General features: G+C 38.3%; 1 protein-coding gene across 8 annotated transcripts in view; it reads right to left on the reverse strand.

Annotated features, from left to right (window-relative positions):
• Positions 1 to 306: 306 nt before the first annotated feature.
• The window catches only part of Smr (Smrter), a 149,405-nt gene continuing 128,013 nt past the window's right edge, over positions 307 to 21,698 (reverse strand). For all 8 annotated transcript variants that reach the window (XM_068350875.1, XM_068350877.1, XM_068350880.1 and 5 more), the window contains 6 exons: positions 7,804 to 7,978; positions 7,533 to 7,648; positions 7,209 to 7,351; positions 5,593 to 5,725; positions 5,232 to 5,402; positions 307 to 4,890 (listed from right to left, as the gene is read on the reverse strand). In XM_068350875.1, the coding sequence (XP_068206976.1) occupies positions 1,001 to 4,890; positions 5,232 to 5,402; positions 5,593 to 5,725; positions 7,209 to 7,351; positions 7,533 to 7,648; positions 7,804 to 7,978 (4,628 nt within the window). In that variant the 3' untranslated portion in view covers positions 307 to 1,000. The remainder of the gene's footprint in view (positions 4,891 to 5,231; positions 5,403 to 5,592; positions 5,726 to 7,208; positions 7,352 to 7,532; positions 7,649 to 7,803; positions 7,979 to 21,698) is intronic.

A 21,698-nucleotide genomic window follows, 5' to 3' on the forward strand; every position in this document is an offset into this window, starting at 1 on the left:
GCCCTCTAGAAATTTAATTACATATACTTATTCACAAATTTAAAATATGTACAGTATGTTAATAATGATCAACATATCAGTCAAAAGTCTCAACTTCCTTGATTTGCAATTAAATTTTTTTTGTTAGTCAAAAACTACACATCTATACAGTTTGTATTGCTATCATGTTGATATTTTTATTACAAAAATCTTACTGGTAAGAGAACTAAAACTTTGAACTTAATCTTTACTTAATCCTTGGCATTTAGATTTATTGGGCCATATCCATATAAATAAGTTCACTATTATGGTAAATAATTGTAAAAGAAGTTTTGAGCATCTTTAATTCAACAAAAATAACATTTTTCTGACATGTAATGATGTGAGAGTTGGGCAGCAGTGGGTAGGAGGTAATCACGTGACACGTTCATCCCACCGCTGCCCTCAACAAGTGGAAGGTCTCTGTACAATGCGGACTACCCCACGCCACCGCCCAGCCAGGCCAGCCAGCGGGGGCTTTTGGAATGAACTTTCTTAATATAGCAGCGGGTGGGTGCTGTCCCTACCTTAGCTTTGTTCTTTAAGATGGTCTGTGTGGGCACTGCTGTTACCACTATCCACAGAAGTGCAGTCTTCTGTGGCTAATGGGGGTGCGAGGAAAGGCTGCGATGTTTGCTACAAAGAGAAAGATTTAATGAACAGCAAATAGTAGTGAAGATGACAAGAAGGTGACCACAATATGGCTGATAAATACCTGACGAGTGGATGACAAGAGCGGTAAGAGTGTGGCAGCATGTCTGGGTAACAGTAAGATAGACGTGGGCAGCAGAATACTAACACTGGCCTCTAGGAAGGAGGCAGCCTCACACCCAGAGCCTGAGTATTAACACAAACCACCTACATACTCATATATACACATACATATGGGGGTAGCTTTGTACACCAGAGTGCGGCGCGACAACACTAGTCCACAAAACAGATCACAGATAACACTTATCACGGCAGTAGTCCAATCTGGGGTTCAGTCTTCATCACTTACAGGTTCCACATGAGGTTCATATCCCTGGAGTGGACGCCCACCACTGGAATTACTACTTATAGTAGATGAAGTGGTAGAGGGAGGAACCCCAGGGGCCCCTAAACCTGGACCCCCATGTCCACGAAACCCAGGGTAACCATACGAATACGGGCTACTAGCACTTACTGGGGGATAACCCGATCGTTCACTACTTTCCCCCTTTGAACTAATTTTCCCCCCTCCCATATCCCCTGATTTTGACGTTGGAGGGTGAGAGTCACGAGGCGATTCATCTATGACCATTTCACCTGACTGAGGAGAATCCGCAACGTCATCTCGAGTGGGTGCGTCTTCCCGTCTTTCCTTTATCATGTCCCCTCCAGTGGACCTTGGACGGGATGGAGGACGATCATTAGCTTCTAACCTTGCTCTTTTTTTTAACGGATCTTCCATATCATATTGCGCATTTTGTTGAGATACAGAGTGCTGAGGAGGTAGTTGCTGCTGATGCTGTAATTGAGAAACTTGCAAACCAGGTTGTGTATGTCTATTATCATCCACTGAACGTTTCTCCCCTTCCTGAATTTCAGGAGTTCTCATCACCTCAGCAATTTTATTTCTCACATAATCAAATACCTCTTTCTGTTGACAAACTTCCTTTGGTTGATATGGTCTTTTAGGGTAATGACTCCACTGATTATTTGAATCTGTATGATTTGGATCAGCAGATAATGGTGGTGCCGACGACGATGGCGGAGAATTTGACTCTATAGGAAAACTAGTTGCTTGTGCAGCGGGTGGCGTTCTCCTCTTGTGGTCAGGTCTTGGTGACACAGGCGATGGTTGCTTAATTCTCACAATCTGTCTTTCATCTGGTGCTAAATGTTGAGCAGGAATATGATGACCTCCAGACTGCGCAGATGGTGGTGGGCGGTGGGGGGAATGTGAATCTATTCTATCTTTCCCATCTTTATCAGCCCCTCTCTTCCAAAGCTCATAGCTCCCAACCTGTGATACAGTAACAGCTGGTGGCCCTCCTGAACTAACATAGGGTCGGCCATCAGTCCTCAAAATTTCTAAGGAAGATGATGATGACGGCAATGTTCGTGGATAAGGCATATGAGGTGGTGCTTCCATCTTCCGTCCATCACCCAAGGCATACTCTCTATGTATGATTTGATCCATGTGAGCATGCATTGTCTTTGGCTGAGAACCTTGATGATGGGGAGCTGAATGGAGAGTGGATCCTAACCCTTCTTTGTGATTTAAAGGGTTGGTAGATCTAGTATCTGGACTATCATCAACCATGACAATTTCTTTTTCTTTTGGTGCTGTGGCTGGAGATCTAACACGTTTATCCATTTCCATATGCGATCCAGTTTCACCGTGCCGCCTTGAAGGGCCCCGCTGATCATTAGGTACCCCCCCACTATCTCCACTAGTATGATTTATTGTGTGAGTTATAATAGCATCAATTAGATTGGCTGCTGTTAGGGTTTCATTTGGACCCGGATTACGACTATTGCTGTTACCTGTTGGAGATGGAGCAGGCTTACGGTCTCTCCCATAACTAGAAACAAATCCTTGTGTAGCATCATTTTCTAACTCGGGTGGCTTCTTTCTGGGATCATAGTAACGGCGATCATCAGGGAGTAATCTAACTCTCATAGAATCTGATAACTGCTTTTCCAATCCTTCTGGCTGAGGTGTATCATGAGGTACCTTTGGCCTACCATCTCTTTGATAACCTGTCTGAGCAACAGCTATGTTGACAAATTCACTAAAAGTGTCAGCACCACCTCGTGAGTGTCTAGGTGAATATCTGTCATCGTTACGTGGTGAAGCACTAGTTGGAGGTGCTAAGTGTGAAGGTGGCTTGCTTGTTGGATGACGCTGAATGACGCCTGCTCTAGGAGGCGTTGGAGTGGACACTCCTGGAGATCTAAAGTCATTAGGGGATTGTGCTGGGTCACTAGATGGAGATGAAGGAGTAGGATCACGTCCTGAGGCTGGAGATGATGGCGGCCTTGATACTCTCTCTTGACTGTAAGCGGATGGTGGCTGTGATGACGGTTGATATGAGCCATGAGGCCCACTTGTTGCATAATATCTTGGATCTGTTGGATTTATACGTTCAACTACTCGTGGGTCCAAACCTCTGTGATCCATTCTAGGATCTATGGTTCTACTACTCTCTATACGAGACAATTCTATCGGCCTTATGTCCAATCCTCTTGGATCAATAGTTCTTGTAGAATTGTCTATAATTCGACTTACTGTTGTACCAACTGTTGAACGATGCTCTCGGGGATCTTGTTGTGGACTGTGGTCTCTTGCTCTGGGAGATACTCTTGGTTCTTTTTCAACACCTCTTCTGTTGATCATCTGCTGAGACATCTGGTAATCATGGGCGATAATTTGACGGGAACTAATGTGGGGCTCTGCGTACGCATGGCGAGTATGGGCATAATTTGAATAGTAAGGCGCAGAAGAAGGTGCAGAGGATATAGGTGGCCGAGGTCCTCTATAAATATGTTCACGTTCATATTGTGGGGGCAATGCTGGCCTTGGAATAATCTCGACTCCACTACCAGCCCGTGCTTCAAATGGTGGGCAACCATCTTTATTATATATACTTGTTGCTACTCCAGAACGCTTCTGATCAGGGTGCATAGGGGTGCCTTGAGTTATAGAGCCACCTTCTTTCCCTATGCCTGGTTTAGGCATCATATCAAAACGTCCTGCTTGTGACAGAGGCACTGACACAATAGGTCCAGGTGGATTTACAGGAGTACCATGAGTTATGGAACCTACATGAGTAGATGAGCCCTGCTTATCAATTTTCATTGGAATTCGTGGAGGTGTAGATATAGACGTGTTTACCGACTGTGGTGGAGGGTGCTGACTGCGTACACTTGTTAGAGGTGGCGGAGGTGCCATACTAGGTTTAATTTTGGAGGGATGAGTATGTGGTGGTGGCCGAACATGTGCGTATGTATGAGATGAAGGACCACCTACATTTGTCAAAGTAGGAGGCTGATGATGAGATAAAGCTCTGGAATCTGGTATAAAGGCAGGAGATTTATTTCGTGGATCTTGGAAACCCCAGGCTTCATGAGGTGGTTTACTATAGCTAGTGTTAGCATGTGCTCGGGGAGGAGGTTGTGGAGGTTCTTTAGTTGTGATTGTCACTTCTGCCCCTCCTCTCACTGTAGGTATTTCACGGGGTGAAGGTGTAGGTCGATGAGGTGGATGAGACTGTTGAGGAGGTTGAGCTGGCTGATGGTGAACTGGTAGAGACTGATGAGCCGGGGGTTGTGGAGGAGATCGATCACGTTTGCGAACAGTTAGATCTAGACCCTCACACTGCCCATCTTGAGGATCAAAAGCAGCATTATCATTATGAGGAAGACCGTCTCGAGGATCGTTAAACCTTGGCATTTGGTTACGATGAAATTCTTGTCCTACTGGGGGCGGTGGTGGTGGCACAGGTGCAGACCGCTGTACATAAGTTGACCTCAGAATATTGCTAATAGTTGTTGGCATACCTTTATTCTGAGGTTTCTCATCTGTCTTCTCAAGTGTTTTTTCTATTGTATCAAAAATTATATCTCTAACATTGGGTTTCTCTGTCACTTTGGAACTTGGTCTAATTACAGGTGGTGGGGGTGTCTTCACTCCAATTGTAGTTGGAATTGGTTGAGGTGGTCTTTCATTTGGATTAGGCAAGTGCTGTACTTCTGGTGGAGAATCTCGCCCTACACAGCTCTGACCTTCATCGGCACTCGCAGTTGCTGAACTGTCATAATCCTCTTTTACACTGGCAGGGGGTGGTGGGTGACGGGGTAATGGTTCCTTCATACCACCGTCATTATTCTCAGCCTCCCTCTTTTCTGTAAAAGAATAATTTCAGGTTAGCATTAAAAGAAAAAAAAATTATCCTTATTTAGGGGTATCCCACGAGTGCAATTCCCATTGTCTATTTTTGGTTCATAATACTTAAATTCATGCATTGTAGTACAGTATTAAAATACAGTTACAACTTCTTTAAAAATAGCATTCACCTATAATGTACAGTAATAAGGTTTTATTATTTTGTGGTAAGTTTTCGTGAAGGTTATTAAGCAGTAAAATAATACTGCACATACTATAAAATCCATGAATATAAATCATAACAGGAAGGGACAAAGGACTAATAAATTAGCCAATGTGCAAACATGAAAGGTAGTAATACCATCAATATTATTATGATGTATTGCTGGACCAGGGGATGGTGCAGACGTTGTGTCCGAGGCAGAATCTTGGGTTGCAGGGGGCGGTGGTACGGTTCCGCTTTCATCACAGCTAGATGTTGATGACCCACTCTCCTCTTCATCAGTCACAGTAGGAGGCCCATCTCCTTTACCTGAAATTAACAGGTGGTATAAAAGTATTAGCACCCTATTCTTCATTAAAAAGGTTCAATGGGAGATCCCCCCCCCCCTCTCTTTTAACATGAAATTAACAATACTATAGAGTGTATTGTATATTTAAAATCTTTTGACTCATTTTTTTACTTAATTTTCAGTTTACCATATAAAACAAAATTAACTTACCTCTATTTTTACGATACTCCGCTACTATTTCATCATACTTATATTTCTTCTTAAAGTTAAAGTAAAAACTTTTGCACTGTCCTTCAGTTTTGTTGGGAAGTCTTTCCGCAACTCTTGACCAGTGGCATCCAACCTGTTTTTTTATAGAAATGAATGTCATCATTGCAGATCATCATTCTCAAAAAAATATTGAATGAATACAAAGAGCCTTTTTAATAATTTCTTTAAAAAATATTGAATGAATACAAAGAGCCTTTTTAATAATTTCTTTTAAGTCTTTTTTTTTCCATAAAATCAAAATTAGCTATGCACTGTTATACTATGGTATAGTACTGTATCTTCATTTAATCCATGTGATTGATAACTATAGTCCATTTCTTTTAGCGATGCATATTTGCACCGACTCGCGGCGGTGCCCTTTTAGCTCGGAAAAGTTTCCTGATCGCTGATTGGTTAGAATTATCTTGTCCAACCAATCAGCGATTCGGAAACTTTTCCGAGCTAAAAGGGCACCGCTGCGAGTCGGTGCAAATATGCATCGCTAAAAGAAATGGACTATAGTATATCACAATAATCCTGTTTGGCAGAAATTATAACTTAATTTGTACGTCCTTTTCACAAATTTTATTTCGCTGCTAATACAGTATATTCACAAACACATTTCACCATTTAGTCCAATCTGAGATGATCGAATAAATTAAAAACCTTTTACAGTATAAATTCTGATTCCACCAATTAACTTTCATTACTTTCTGGGAATGAAGTGATGTCACCAAGTCCAACATTTAACTAAATTCGAGTTATATATCTAAAAGAACAACAGGAATAATTTTCCAGATTCATTAAACTGAATGAGATATGTTGGAGAATGGCGCTTTTAGCACACCTGATTGTTTTCAAACTATTCTACTAACCATATTACTGACAGCGTTCAAAATGCTGTTCCTTATAGGATTTAATTGGCTCAAAGTTTAGATGAGTTAATCATTCATTTCTTTACATTATGCTTGCATATATTTTTATACTCATCTATTTTGGAGAATTTTCTTGGGTTCCATTAGCAATTTTTCTACTCACACCTAATGTCTAAAATATGAATATTCTCATCTCACAACTTTTAAATATACAAAAATAAATGTCCAAGCAAGTAGTATTAAAGAAATCATTCTTAGCTAATCTGTACTTACAGGGTTTCCCCATTTGGCTCTGAATGGCTCAAAATTACAAAAGTTGAATCTACAATGGAAACCCTTCAAACTATCAAAATACTTTTCATATTAAAATCCTAACTATGAAAAAATAGGATATAAACTGTATGAAACAACTAATATGAAATTCAAGAATTTAAACAAAATTGGCTTTCTCCATTATAACAGAATAAAATACTGAAATGAAAAAACCCAATTTTTATGACCTACAGCAGGAAATATAAAATATTTTTCAAAATCCTGTTCACTAAATATGAGTGATTTTACTCGGAACTTTTAAAATATCTGGCAACCTTTAAACTTTATTACGAATCGCTTGCATAAAGGTGGGATGACCATCCCTTTTACATACAATTATTATTATGTCAACCTTAAGTAGACTGTCTAAGTACTGTATAATAAACTTACATCTTTCAAGGCTGATCTCAATGCATCTACATCCTCTTCTGACCACCGAGAGGGATCCACAGGCTCCTCGGCCTCTGGTCCAAGCTTGCGCATGATTCGATTGTGACAAGCTGAACAGCATTTTGTTACATCAGGAGGAATTTCTGTGAAATGAAAACATCATCTTCAAGCAGACCATCAACACATGCAGTCTCTACCCAACTGGAAACACTTCGGCACAGGTAACTACAGTTCAAAACACCTGCGCAAACATTATAATAGAATTTAACTTTCATCAGTTTAAAAGATATTCTGCAATCAAAAGGTGAAGCATTCACAACTTACGGAATTCCCTGATGATAGGGTCCTTAATTTCAGCTGGCAAGTCTGCCCATCTGGAGGGCAAGGGACGCAAACGCTTCCCTCTCCATTTGTGAGATGGACAAGTTGGTATAGGACACCTGGAACATCAACAGATTATTACATCTCAATAAAGCTAAAATTCTCTGTAAAGCCAAATTAAGAACTGTAATCAGTGGATGCATGTTTTAAATAAAACTACAGTACTTGAGTGAGAAACATATGTACAAGATAGCCGGATAAAAGAGCAACTTACTGCGCCCGCCTTCTCAGGTGTCGACATCTGCAGTTTGTGCAAACGCGAGGATTGGGAGGGAGATGGGATTCTGAGAGGCCATACTGGGCTGCCTGCCCAGGACCCACAGGACGGGATTGACCGAAATGTTCCAACTGGGTGCCACACACCAAGCAATCATGAGGGCCACCCTTTCCTAAATAAAAACAAAAAAAGAATTATACAATGGGAAAGACTAAGGCTTTTTATTACAAATGACAAAATAATAAATGGAAGGTTAGTTTCAAAATAAGATTAAGAATACTGCAATACAAAAAAAAAGGGACTATAACACACTTATTGTTAATACTAAATTGTTTTAGATGAACCAATAAATTACTAGGTAATACTGGATTTCAAAATGACTTGAATTTTGCATCAACCATGAAATAATTTTTAATTGAAATCTTGACCATCAAGGTCAAAAACAGGTCACACCAAGTATGAAGTATTGGAAAATTTTTAATTTTCCTTGAATAATTGAATATTTTAAACAAGAAGGAAAATTTGTGACAAGGAAAAAAAAAAATTCAAAGTATGTCATTATTTCTGAAATAGCATAACTTGATTTGTCTTTCAATATTGTTCATCAGAAATCACAAAAATGCCTACTGGTTTATAACATGACTGACCAAAAATATTGAAACAATGAAGCTTCATTTACCACTGAACTTCATCATAAACAAGTTCTTGAACCCTTCCCCTAATTTATTTACTTATACAAGGACCTTTTCAGAATTTTGAATAGTACTGTATATTAATATCCGTTTTGAGTAATTGACGTTTTATTGGTGAATGGAAAAACATTTTCAGAATGAAGGAGATAATGGAATAGTTGGATAATAGAATAGTTTTCATTGATAAAACTTTTCATTTAAATCAATGTGTTACTCAACTGTAATTTTCAACTGCTCTCTTAAGGTAGAGCCAATTGATTTTGATTAAATGGCCTGTGGCATCTAATAGTTGGAGTAACTGGAATTAAAGCCAGTTGATCTGAGAACTTAACAAGCAATGGGATTATTATGACTTTCAACCAAAAGCCACTTTTTACCATGCTATTTCAGTGACATTTGGCAAATTATACTCAATATTGATGGAAAGGAGAAGATAAGGTCAAAAGGGTAGTTAATGGGATACAGAAAAGAAAGGAGTCAGAGTCATAAATGAAAGGATTAGCATTGTTAAATATATTGAACCTGGAATAAAAATAGTCAAACAATTTAAGCACTTTGCTAAGCAAGACCGTAGATTTCAGATTAGTAGGAGTGATGAAAACAGAATGGAGCAGTTGAGCTAGCACAACACAAATTAATCTATCAATGTGGTATACCCTACTCATCTAGTTTTTGGTCTAATAATAATGAAGCCAATCCCACTATGGGTTATTCCAAACATCCACCTATAAAGAAATAAGTTAAGCCCAAATCTTTTAATAAGAAATTCCTCTTATATAGTTTATCACAATAGTTTTAATTAGAAGTACAGTATAAGTTCTTTAACTACTAAATTAATTACAACTGGTAAATAAAAAAAAATTGTACCAATGTATCTCCCCTGCCACATGCTCACACAAATACTTGAAGAACGATTACATGATAATGCACAGCATGAGTTATTCTCTCTCTCTCTCTCTCTCTCTCTCTCCTCTCCTCTCTCTCTCTCTCTCTCTCTCTCTCTCTCTCTCTCTCTGAAGCAACCAAACATTGAAAAGCATAACATGATTCTCTAGAGAACAGAAAAGATTGAAAAGCACTCATGAAAGCGCTTACCGAAACTCACAATTAACACATCAAGTCAATACAATCAATATCGAGAGTGCACTTAGAATGTCCTTAGCAATGTTCGAGCTGGCTTCTGAAGCTGACCCTCTCAAGACAAACAAATCTAAATTTCGAGTTTGTTAATCTTGGCGTTACCTCATTTACAGACACGGCATTGATTCCGGGGCATATCTATTTGACGTTTAGTGTGCTCCAGCTATAGACGAGCGTTGTTTTAATCGTTGCCTTGAGGGTAAAGCAAACATGTTAACCATTCTTTGGTAGGCATGCTAACCGAGGATGATGAAGTAGGGACGGCCATGTCAACACGAAAACGAGAGAGAGAGAGAGAGAGAGAGAGAGAGAGAGGAGAGGAGAGAGAGAGAGAGAGAGAGAGAGAGAGAGAGAGAGAGAGAGAGAGAGAGAGGGGGGGACCTGACATTCGATGAATATTTGCGAAATAAAACGTAATTAAAATGTAAGTGTTAATTGGCAATGGAAAAGAATATGGTTTTTCTGGAAATACCCTGTTTTCTTTTAGATTGTAAAATTAACGAGGGTAAATGTGGCAGCTGAGCCAGAATGCCAAATTATTAACTTGGGTAACAGTAACATTATTATTAACGATTTGGTCATTACTGTATAACACATTTGTATCCACCCAAAGAATAAGTTTCCACCATAAAAAAAAATGCTTCAGACAAGGCTATAACAAATGGTCTCTCTCTCTCTCTCTCTCTCTCTCTCTCTCTCTCTCTCTCTCTCTCTCTCTCTCTCTCTCTCAACAATGGGCCAAACAATTTCCGCTTTCAAACTGTTTCCAAAGATATTACCGAACGATATTAACTTGGTAGGTTCTGGTGAGTGATTACAATTTAGGTAGTTTGCCCATCACCTCCATTATCTCAATCAATATTAGTTTATGTACGTAGTTGACACTTAACCAATCATTACTACAAATTCTCTCTCTCTCTCTCTCTCTCTCACTCTCTCTCTCTCTCTCTCCTCTCTCTCTCTCTCTCTCTCTCTCTCTCTCTCTCTCTCTCTCTCTCTCCTCTGCTTCAAATGCAGCATTCAGTACCACAACTGGCCACAGGTTGCTAAATTAACATTCAGAATCTGCAAGCTTCTAAAGGGGAGAAAAAAAAATAAAGGGAGAAAAAAAAATAAAAATAAGTTTACGAGGAAATAAACATACTACGCTATACCTAGTAAAAAAAAGTGATTTATATATATATATATATATATATATATATATATATATATATATATATATATATATATATATATATATATATATATATATATATATATATATATATATATAAAATTTATGAATATGAACAGTTTATATCTACAATATATAAATTGTACGGTTAACGCTGTATTTAGTCAATCTAGTTTCTTTCAAAGATTTTGCGCTTTTAAGAAGACAATTTTCTTCAAGTACAAACAGTTTGAGAAGAAGCAGCAAACAAAAGAGGGCAATTTAAGCCTTTCGTATCTATTCAAGAAAACTCCGGAAATGTGTGACAAAAGGAGACAGGCGTCTTCTTTCAAATGGTGGGAAAGAGGCTTCCATATAAACAAACATTACATTAAAGGGAAGAGATTAGGCCGGGTATTCGTATTCGGGTTAAGAGGAAGGCGCAAAGGGAGCCATATACAGAACCTGACCAGGAGGGGAACCAGGGAATTTTGAAAATGCATTGAAATAAAAAAAAAAATCTAACAAGTGCCACCATAACTCTCATTAGATAGTTATCAGAAGGGTTTTATAACATTATACCACTTGCGTTTGCCACACAAGTGTGAAAAAACTAATAAATTTTAACAGATAAAAAAATGAACTTGTCTCGCATTTGTATTCAGGCTAGATTTGCAGGAAATTCGGATTCCTAAGAGTGGGCGTTACTTATTCCTTTGCGGATTGTATAATCAATGTACAAAGCAGATGGAATTCGGTGTATATTATCAACAGTCCATTAGGTAGTTCTAAAACTAAAATTGAAAACAGGAGCAACTACTTACCACATCAGTGTATGCAAAGATTGACGTATGGTGAAATTCTTGGATCAAGATTAAACTCGGAAGCATTTGACACCAAGAGAACATCCAACACCTATGAAACCCCCCCCCCCTCTTCTCTCTCTCTCTCTCTCTCTCTCTCTCTCTCTCTCTCTCTCTCTCTCATTTACCTGTAGATTGGTACTACCCACAGAGGGGTTGCTGCCTAGTCGACAGCCGGCCCCCGTGTGAATTCTCTGATATTAGTGACAGTTGTTAAAAGGAATATGTCAGAGAGAATTTTACTTGTACGTCTATTTGGAGGCTAGAGAGAGAGAGAGAGAGAGAGAGAGAGAGAGAGAGAGAGAGCAGGGAAACCGGTGTGTTGACCCAGGCATTTGGTGGATGAATGCTGCGCCAGCCGTGTTTGCCCCCGTTCTCCCGCCAACACACATAACACAGATTACTCCCTGAAATATGCATGCTAGACCACATCTCCCTACCCACCTATCCCGCTGCTACCGCTGCCTGTCCCGGCCAAACCGGTTTTCCTCAAATACAAATGAATGATACGACGACAATTACCGCTATTGCCCTTGCAATCCCTAACTTCCATACCGATCACCCAGACCGACGATTCCCTTTCCCGCCAATAGATGGCGTGGCAGATTCGAAGGAGTTGCAAAAAAATAAAAAAATAAAATAAAAATTTTACTTGTGGATGACTTCAAACAAAATATTGACTATTGTATCAAGAAATAAATATGTAACACTACCGTATTGTACCAAGAAACAAATATGTAACCGTATTACTCAAATTTGCGTGAAATTACAATTCCTATTGGCATGTCTAAAAAAAAAGTAAAACTTGAGGAAATATACATAAAGTGGTCTCAAGGATCGGGTGTATCTATACTTGAAGGATTAGCTATTGGTTTTGTCTTTTCGTTCTTACACACATGTCCATTATATATTATATATCATTTCTTAAATTAACCACAACTAGTAGGTATCATGCAAAATATTGCGAGAATGATATTTTTATTCCAGAAATATTCAATCTACTATTGTCTCTCAAATGACTTCATGAAAATGTTCCACTAAGTATAAGACGTAAATTGACAGTTATCAGAAATTTTCTGAGGTTTAGTGTTTAAGAACACATGTACCATTGTACCATTTTTTAAAAATTATTTCCAGTTTTAATAAAGAATAAACAATTAGGAATAAAGCATTCTTTTTAATTTCGATATATTGAATGCAAAATATTACTCACGAAATTGTTTGTAAATATATTTTTTAAAAACTACTACCGCTCCCACAGTAATTATAATTAAACTTTAACTATGCCCCAACGTAAAAAAATACATAAATCAATTCTCTTTGACTGCATTACTGAGTACGTAAAAGGCAAAAAACACACCGACGCTGTGCGCGCCCACTTGCCCCGGCAAACACGCGAAAAATCTGAAGCTAATATATCCGGGCAGATGTAAAAGTGGGGAGAGATTTATTTTCCCCGATATACATCAAATCAACAGACTGCGGCTGCAACGCGGCGAACAGAAATACAAACCGGTCGGGGTGAAGAAAGGGGAAGGCAATTTCAATTAATCTGATTGATGACATGAATAGTTAATACAACCTCCGAGGTTCTACCGATGTTTCGAGAGAGAGAGAGAGAGAGAGAGAGAGAGAGAGAGAGAGAGACTGCCGTATGTTCATCCTCGGCGCGATTGTTAAATGTCCACTTTAACAGATTTGAAACCCATTACACATACATTTTATTATTATTATTAAATTATTATCATTATTATTATTATTATTATTATTATCATCATTATTATTATTATCATTATATATTACTGGCCAAGTTACAACCCTACTGGGAAAAGTAAGATTCGATAAGACCAAAGGTTAAGATAGCCCTGAGAGGATAGGAAATAAAGAAACCGGCAGAATAGTGTAACAAGAGTGTATCCTCAAGCAAGACTATGGTAAGGAGGCTATGGCACTACCCAAGATTTAAGAACAACGGTGGAAAGTAGCCATTGAACGATTACAGTGCCTTAACCAGAAAAGGAAGTTTTAACAGAAAACTTCACTGCCGTGATTTTTTTTCTAAAAAGATGTTCTTATTGAAGGTTTCTCTGACATGTTGAGCTAGTATTAACTCGTTTCAATCATATGGCATCAAAATGCGGGATTTAAATAAACAAGACATGATAATCTACGGTTAACTACGTGTCTATACGAATACCACTTCAGGAATCTGGTCAAATTTGTTACATCAGTTAATAAATGTTAGTCTTGAGAGAGAGAGAGAGAGAGAGAGAGAGAGAGAGATTTTCTCTTCAGGAATCTAGTCAAAATTGTTACATCAGTTAATGTTAGTCTTGAGAAGAGAGAGAGAGAGAGAGAGAGAGAGAGAGAGAGAATTTGAATTTTCTCTAAGCTTTCATAGTGACCGACATTATACACGAGCTAAATTCTTCTTAGGACTTCGTCAAGTATTCTACACTCAAATTTATACAAGTCGGAGATGATGAATAGAGAAGTGTTAAATTAAAAGCTCTAGATAGAGACGACTGGAGAAACCTAACTGACGCCCTTTTGTGTCAATAGGCGTATTACATGATGATTTATAAATATTTTTGACAAGGCATTCCTAAGTTATAACTTCCATAGTAACGACGCGATACCACGAAAATGCAAAAATATTAACATTAAAAAACACCCCTATGTTACTGAGGCTCAATTACCTAAAAAAAATTACTTTCTAACTTACCGGGATTCTAAATAGCCCATAATTTTCACTATATAATTCCTTCACATACGAGATAAAATTCTGTTATACTACAAACCAACCAAAAATTAGAGTAACGGGGGGGGGGGGGGCGCTTATCAAAAATAAAAATGATTCTTTGGAAATTATCTTGATATGAAATAGTATCAACAGCCGTGACTTCGAATCCAATTTACATTATCAATAATAGCATATTGTCATTGATCGCTTACCCTCTGTCTTACAGGTAATCAAATGATCCTCTGGGGGCCCAGATAGGCGTCCGTTCATGACTAATGTCAATCTACTGAACTTTTCCCAGATGCCTCAGGATTGAAAATAATTTTCTTGAAATTTCGTCGAAAAATAATAATTTGAAGCATAAGGATGCTCACACGGTCTTTTAACTCTAAATAATAATAATAATAATAATAATAATAATAATAATAATAATAATAATAATAATAATACTATGTAACAGTGACAAGTGACAGAAAAGAGCCTCTTGTAAAATTACAAGTCGTCGAAGGGAGATTTGGATTTATTCGTATACGAAGTAGGAAAAGGGAGAATTAACGTTGCAATTACGATTCTCAGCTATCGGTGGTGTCCACCAAACATTAAATAGTTTGCCATGTACAGGAGGGCTGTGGTCTAAAACAGATGTGAAGTATTTATCGAATACTTCTGTCAGAAGACCACTGAATCAATAAATAAAATGACAAGAGCTTTTGCAATATATATATATATATATATATAGATTATAAATATATATATATATATATATATATATAGATTATATATATATATATATATATATAAACTATTCCACTTTCAACAGTATTTGTAATTGCCACAATTGCCCCTTGAAAACCGAAGATTCACTATACGGCGTGGGTTTTAAAGGCTACTCATGAATGGCAGAAATAGAGACTGACCATATATACTGTACATATGATCAGCACCCTAGAACCCTCTTCATCTAAGCTAGGACCAGACAATAGTTGCTGATGACTCAGTAGGTATACCAAGAGGCTCCCCCAAATACCCCATTTCTAGCTGACAAGAATGGTGAGGTTGCAGACACAGCAAGAAACTATCAAGCTTGAGCGGGACTCGAGCCCCACTCCGACAGGGACGTTTCCGATAGGCTACCACAATCCTTAACCACACATCGAGCGTGGATTCGAACCCTATCAGGGAAAGTAGTTTTTTTTCAGTTATCACTAAATTAAGGTTCGGCTTCCTAGTATCATTGCATTCAAAATATGAACGAGCGTATTTACAAAGCAATAAAGCAATTAAGAACTACAATGGTAGCAAAATGAATGAAAAACTCAGATAGAGCAAAAATAGCATTTCGACTGTATTGAAATATGGAGTCAAAACATTATCTTTAAAGTCATGACAAAGGTGATACTATTATCTTCAGAAATAAAGTCGAATTCATCAAATGTCCGTAAATATGCGCATACCCCACTATAAAGGAAAGGGTGGTTTACTTGTAAGATTAACGTCCTCTGCATTGGAAAAAAAAACTAACGAGTACAACTCACTATACTTAGGGGGGAACGGGTGCCAATGCAGCAGAAAGACCAAGGCTATCATTATATAAACATGTTCTGTATAATTACTATACATTAAGTTTAATTTAATACAGTAAACAAGGCGGACACACACACGTACGCACAAACACCCGACTACCCAACCATTGAATCCCCAGCTATTTTTCCTACCACGGATCTACCCAACCTCTCTCTCCCTCTCTTCTCTTCCACCTCCTGCCAGGCCCAACCAGGGGCCCGACCATCCGGGCGAGGGCCGGAGCGAGGCGCAGCTAGCGAGAGTATAACACTCAACGCCAAGGTAAACTCACCCTGAATAATTAAGACCCTTCAACCGCCAATTAATTAGGAGGTAATTGCTTAATTAAAGCTGTTAAACACTACAAGTTCAAGAGAGAGCAGGCAACAGAAATTAGCCAATATTTGCGATTCATTAAAGACCCCGCTCTATATTACTTAATTAACCCACGTCCTGAGAAGGAATGGAGAGAGAGAGAGAGAGAGAGAGAGAGAGACGCCGACCTCGACTCAAGTGCCCCAACGAAATCAAAAGCCTTGTGCTCAACATAAATGTACATGGTGGTACAGGGAGGGGGCATAATGGGAAGGAGTGAGAGACGACGAGGAATAAAGAAGAAATGATGAAGAGGTAAGAGGGTGAAACGAAGAATGAAGGATGAAAAATTCCAAAGTTAGCGGATGTTTTTTGGCAGACAAAACCTCTCAAATGTAAAAGGTAATTGAAAATTATTAATTGCCTTAGATGGTGATATTGGAAAATATGAACAGTGAAACTACAATAAAATCACATATGCTGTCATGGACACAAATCCATGCATACATAAGTACATATATTATGTATTATACAATAAAATTTAATATAAACATTCAATTCATTGAAAAAAAACGGTGCAAGTGTTATGTATTAAAACCCATATCAATTAATTTTAACCATAATTATTTGGAAATTACATTAAAAATAATTAAGTTTTCCAATGTCCCAGTAAACGATGATAATTGAAAATTCCTGTGGCAAAAAAAATTTTAAAATTATAATCTTATTAATTTCAGGTTTGTTTGATATTATCGCAAGACACAAAGAACATGATCGCACTTGTAAATGATTTGACAACATATGAACTCTTTCTCTCACGGCTTAATTTACATCTTGTCACATGATACAATAATCTTTTAGGGAATTCAACTATAAAACTATCCCACTATCATCACAATTCTATCCCTGATATAAAACCAGACCATTTACAATCCAGCCACCTGGATGTTTAAATTTGGAGTACGACCAAGATTAGAAAATTATCCCCAACAACTGTCTATTGACGATTCCTTTGACACTTTACAAACTTCAAGCTTTGAAAAGTTTGGTCGGAACTTTGTGGTATTAAGCTACACTTGAGTATTCCTTTTCACAAACAGAATTACCGACTGAGCAACGCTTTTTTATCCTTAAATGGAGGGGGGACGAGAAATAGATCATAATAGCCCATTTCACACTTCCTGAACAAATCGTGTTGAAAAGCGAAGCTTATTGAATTACCCAACACATTTTCATTACAGTATCCGAGCGTCATTTGGGACAGTGACTAAACCCTAGCTAGCAGGACAATGTCCTAGAAGCTAACCATATATACATATGATCACGGTCCAAGCTAGGACCAGGGAAGGTTTGGTAATGGCTGTGATGACTCGGCATCTAAAATTGTACTATGGTGTTTAATTTAAATTAAGAAACTGAAATTTCAGTCTTCGGTATTTAACACAAGTAAATTCTTCAAGCATAAAGAAACTATCCGATGCATGTTCTTAAACAGAACTTGACTCCGGAATACTAAACAAAATTTCAATGAGTATCCATAAAAGTATATTAACGATGAGACAATATGCACCTAAATCTAACTATGGGACATTTCGGAAAATATAAAAACAGATGTCCTAATCCTAAGAAAGATATTTCAACCTATTCCTTAAAATAATCCTTCATTCCTTGTCTTCATAACCAAAGTTAACATGGACTGTTTAAAAAAAAAATCGATTGATTCTCAGTTTTCCTATAATAAAAAAATTGATGGCAACAACATTTGTTACATAATGTACAAATCTATTTTACCATGAAAGAAAAACTATCGTGCACTAAGGAAACTTCTTCATTTGGTCCACTGTCAAACGACGCACCCCTTTTCAAGACTCCTCTCGCCTTTCCTCTCCCATTCTCTACATGATCAACCCGTGTCAAACATTCTCCCCATACACGCATTCCACTAAAAAAGAGGAGGTATCCATACGTTTTCCGCAGTCTTCATAGTGAGTGCATCCTTTGGATCAAACATCATTCATTAGTATTCTGTCATTTACAACCGAATTATTTTTAAGACAAATGGACTTATCACAACCATTTGTCTTCTTGGCAATACTTCAGTATTAAAAATGGGTTATCTTCAACTTTCAGAAAATCCCTGTTATTCAAAAGCTGGTATTGTAATCAGAGAGAGAGAGAGAGAGAGAGAGAGAGAGAGAGCTAATCCTTTTCCCCATATAAACAAACCTTAAATAACCCCTCTGGTAGTGGGCCGTACACACCTTCAGGGGATGAGAGAGAGAGAGAGAGAGAGAGAGAGAGAGAGCCCCCAGCGGTAACCGCAGCTATGAGATTCGGCTTCTGCTGCCTACAGAGCCTAAGGGGGCCAACAAAAGGCTTGCCTAATTAATTTATAATGATGCAATCTTTTAATTAACGAGGCGAGGCGCACAGGCTAAAAGCTCATTGACTATGCTCGACGAACAAATAAACTCCACTGCCTTGTAGGTGCCTAACCTTAACTGAACTCTCTCTCTCTCTCTCTCCTCTCTCTCTCTCTCTCTCTCTCTCGAGATATTTTTTTACTTCTTTAGCATTAACGGTAATTATAAAAGCAGAAAATATTCCATTTTAAGAGGCGTTTTTCCACGATACAGGAAATCTTTGAGCAAATTAAATCATGAACAATATTTCATATAAATGATAATCATGCTAAAAAAGAAAAAAAAAATTCAGTGAATCTTCTGGAACAAAATCTAAAAACTATTACAGCCAATAAAATAATCCTTCGATATCTATTACCATATCAATTAACTGAATATACAGCAGGGATCACTGCGACTATGTTAAACGCCGGACCTGCTGAACAATTTTTAAAAAGTAACAGTTCATTTACATTAAACATTTTCTTGACCACGTCTAAAGAAAAGTTTTAATTATATCTTGATTGATTAAAGGCTTAGATTTTTGGCAAGTTTAAAAATCCCATGATCTAAACCGAGGCGTTGTCACCTGAATGTGAAAATAGTCATTGTCGGCTTTTGATTCAGGTATTGTCATTTGCAAAATCATTATCATCATTAAATCAAATCCTTGTGAAATTTTAGATATATATATATCAACTTCCCTTTTTCAAGACTTTATACTAATAGAATTTGCAAATGTTAAAATCAGCTACGTTACATTGTTTTTAGAGCTCCGATGTAGCGCAATTTACTGTCAACTTGTCCTAGCAAGGGTGGAGATGGGTCTTGGGCGCTGATCATAATATGTACTTTACTTTTACTTTGAGGGCTGCTTTTTTGGTCCTATATACAGCAGGGGAATCCTACTCTCTACAAGACCTTTCGTAATTATTAGATCGTATACATTCCAAGGGATTCAGGATTTGAAAGCTTTAAAACCTATTCTCGTGTCAACACGGTTTGTTGGCTGCACACTATGTGGCATTTCTCTAATTCTTGCTTTAATAGACACCCAGTGTAAATCAGGGACAATATCGTGTCCCTTGTTTCTGTCACTTATGAGCGATTGCTAAATCTGTAAACAAGGACAAGATTAATGAACATCGGGGAAACGGAAGCTGGGGTATGGCTACTCGGGTGAACTAGGGACTTGACCCCATTAGAATAAACCAGCCTATCGGAATTTTTGCTCTTGGGAAGGATTTCTAGAGATAAGGACAGGGACAGAAATAAACAAGATAAGAATGTAATCATAGTGGTTTCGGGGGAATATATCTTATGACAGTGATAAATACCTTTAATTTTCCTTATAAGACGTAAAACTATAGATTCTAAATCTGATGCTTCAGTGACCCCGTTCTCGTAGCTATTCTGTTCCCCTTTTTTTCCATTAAAATATTCACACTAATGGAATGTTGAATGGTCTCACCATGAATTTATTACGAGCCAAAAACATCTGTTCGATGGTGGTTAATTTTGGGGTTATTGACAGTAATAAATAGATATGTAAATTATACAAAGTGGTTTACACACATTCAATAGATATTTACGATGAAACGATGTATTCTAAATCTCGAACCCTTTCATGAACTTTAATTAAAATCCACCTATCACCGAATGTTATCTATTTCAAAAGGAGGAGAGAGAGAGAGAGAGAGAGAGGAGGAGAGAGGAGAGAGGAGAGAGAGAGAGGAGAGAGAGAGAGAGAGAGAGAGAGACCATAGGATTGTTGAACCACGGGACCCAGATAGACCAAACGAGATGACACCTGTACTGGAATGTCAAAGAGTTAATAGCGGTATAGCGGTGACAAAATCACTTTTCATTTTGGTGGTTAGGGGCAAGATATGACGGAGAGAGAGAGCGAGTGAGAAAGGGGGGAGAGACGGGGAGGGGAGAAGACAGTCGTGGGAGGGGGGGGGGGGCGCAAGGGTAAACACCATTAGCAATATTGTGTTTATTCATTCAAAATACCGAGTTGGTCGCCTATGAGCAATGTTCACATGTGTAAACGGACTCTCGGGCACTTCCCCTCGCCCACCACTCCCCGCCCACCCACCCACAAATCTCATCCTTCCTCTCTCCCCTCCCACCCACAGTTCCTCCAGGGAGCAAAAGCAGCAGAATCCTGTGGTGCTCTACCTTAACCCCCTCTCACTCCTTTACAGGAACTCACTCTCTCTCTCTCTCTCTCTCTCTCTCTCTCTCTCTCTCTCTCTCTCTCTCTTCTTCTTCCCCCCTCCCCTTGTAGAGGCCCGCGGCCACAGACGCTTAATTCGGTAATGGAACGCTTTTCTCGAACCTGTTAGTTTAAGTTGCCAAAAGAAAATACAATTTGAAGTGTGTCAACATGTTTTTGGTGTACAGAAGAAGACGACGACGAAGGGGCCGTGGAGTGGCAAGGGGGAGACAAGAGGAGGGAGGAACGAGTGAGTGAGTGAGAGGGAGGGAGGGAGAAAAGAAGGAAAAGTAAGTTGTTCTCGGGGGGAGGAGGAAAGAGCATGAATGACACCCCTTACCCCGAAAGATGGAAGGAGGGTGGTGACCGAGATAACATACAGTATATATGATATATATATATATATATATATAGAGAGAGAGAGAGAGAGAGAGAGAGAGAGAGAGAGAGAGAATGTTAACATCGTTGAAAAAATAAAATTTTGACCACAGACTTAACAGTGATATTCCAGGACAGACATTAATTACACTCTTTACAATTCGCTCCCAAAATAAAGTATAATCCGACAATTCTTGTGTGTGTAATTTCCTGTGAAACTTCCAATGTTAATTACCATAATCTGCACAGAAGACTTCTATTTTTTTTAACAATTATCTTTAGTATATAAGGTGAAAATAATTTGTCAATCTCTGCATGGCCTTTGGGATTATTAAAACTTTTCCTGAGCCATTTAATCGATATTTTTCATATACATACAAACACACACACACACACACACACACACACACACACATATATAT

This window comes from Palaemon carinicauda, chromosome 27 (assembly GCF_036898095.1).
Source record: "Palaemon carinicauda isolate YSFRI2023 chromosome 27, ASM3689809v2, whole genome shotgun sequence".
Taxonomy (NCBI): Eukaryota; Metazoa; Arthropoda; class Malacostraca; order Decapoda; family Palaemonidae; genus Palaemon; species Palaemon carinicauda.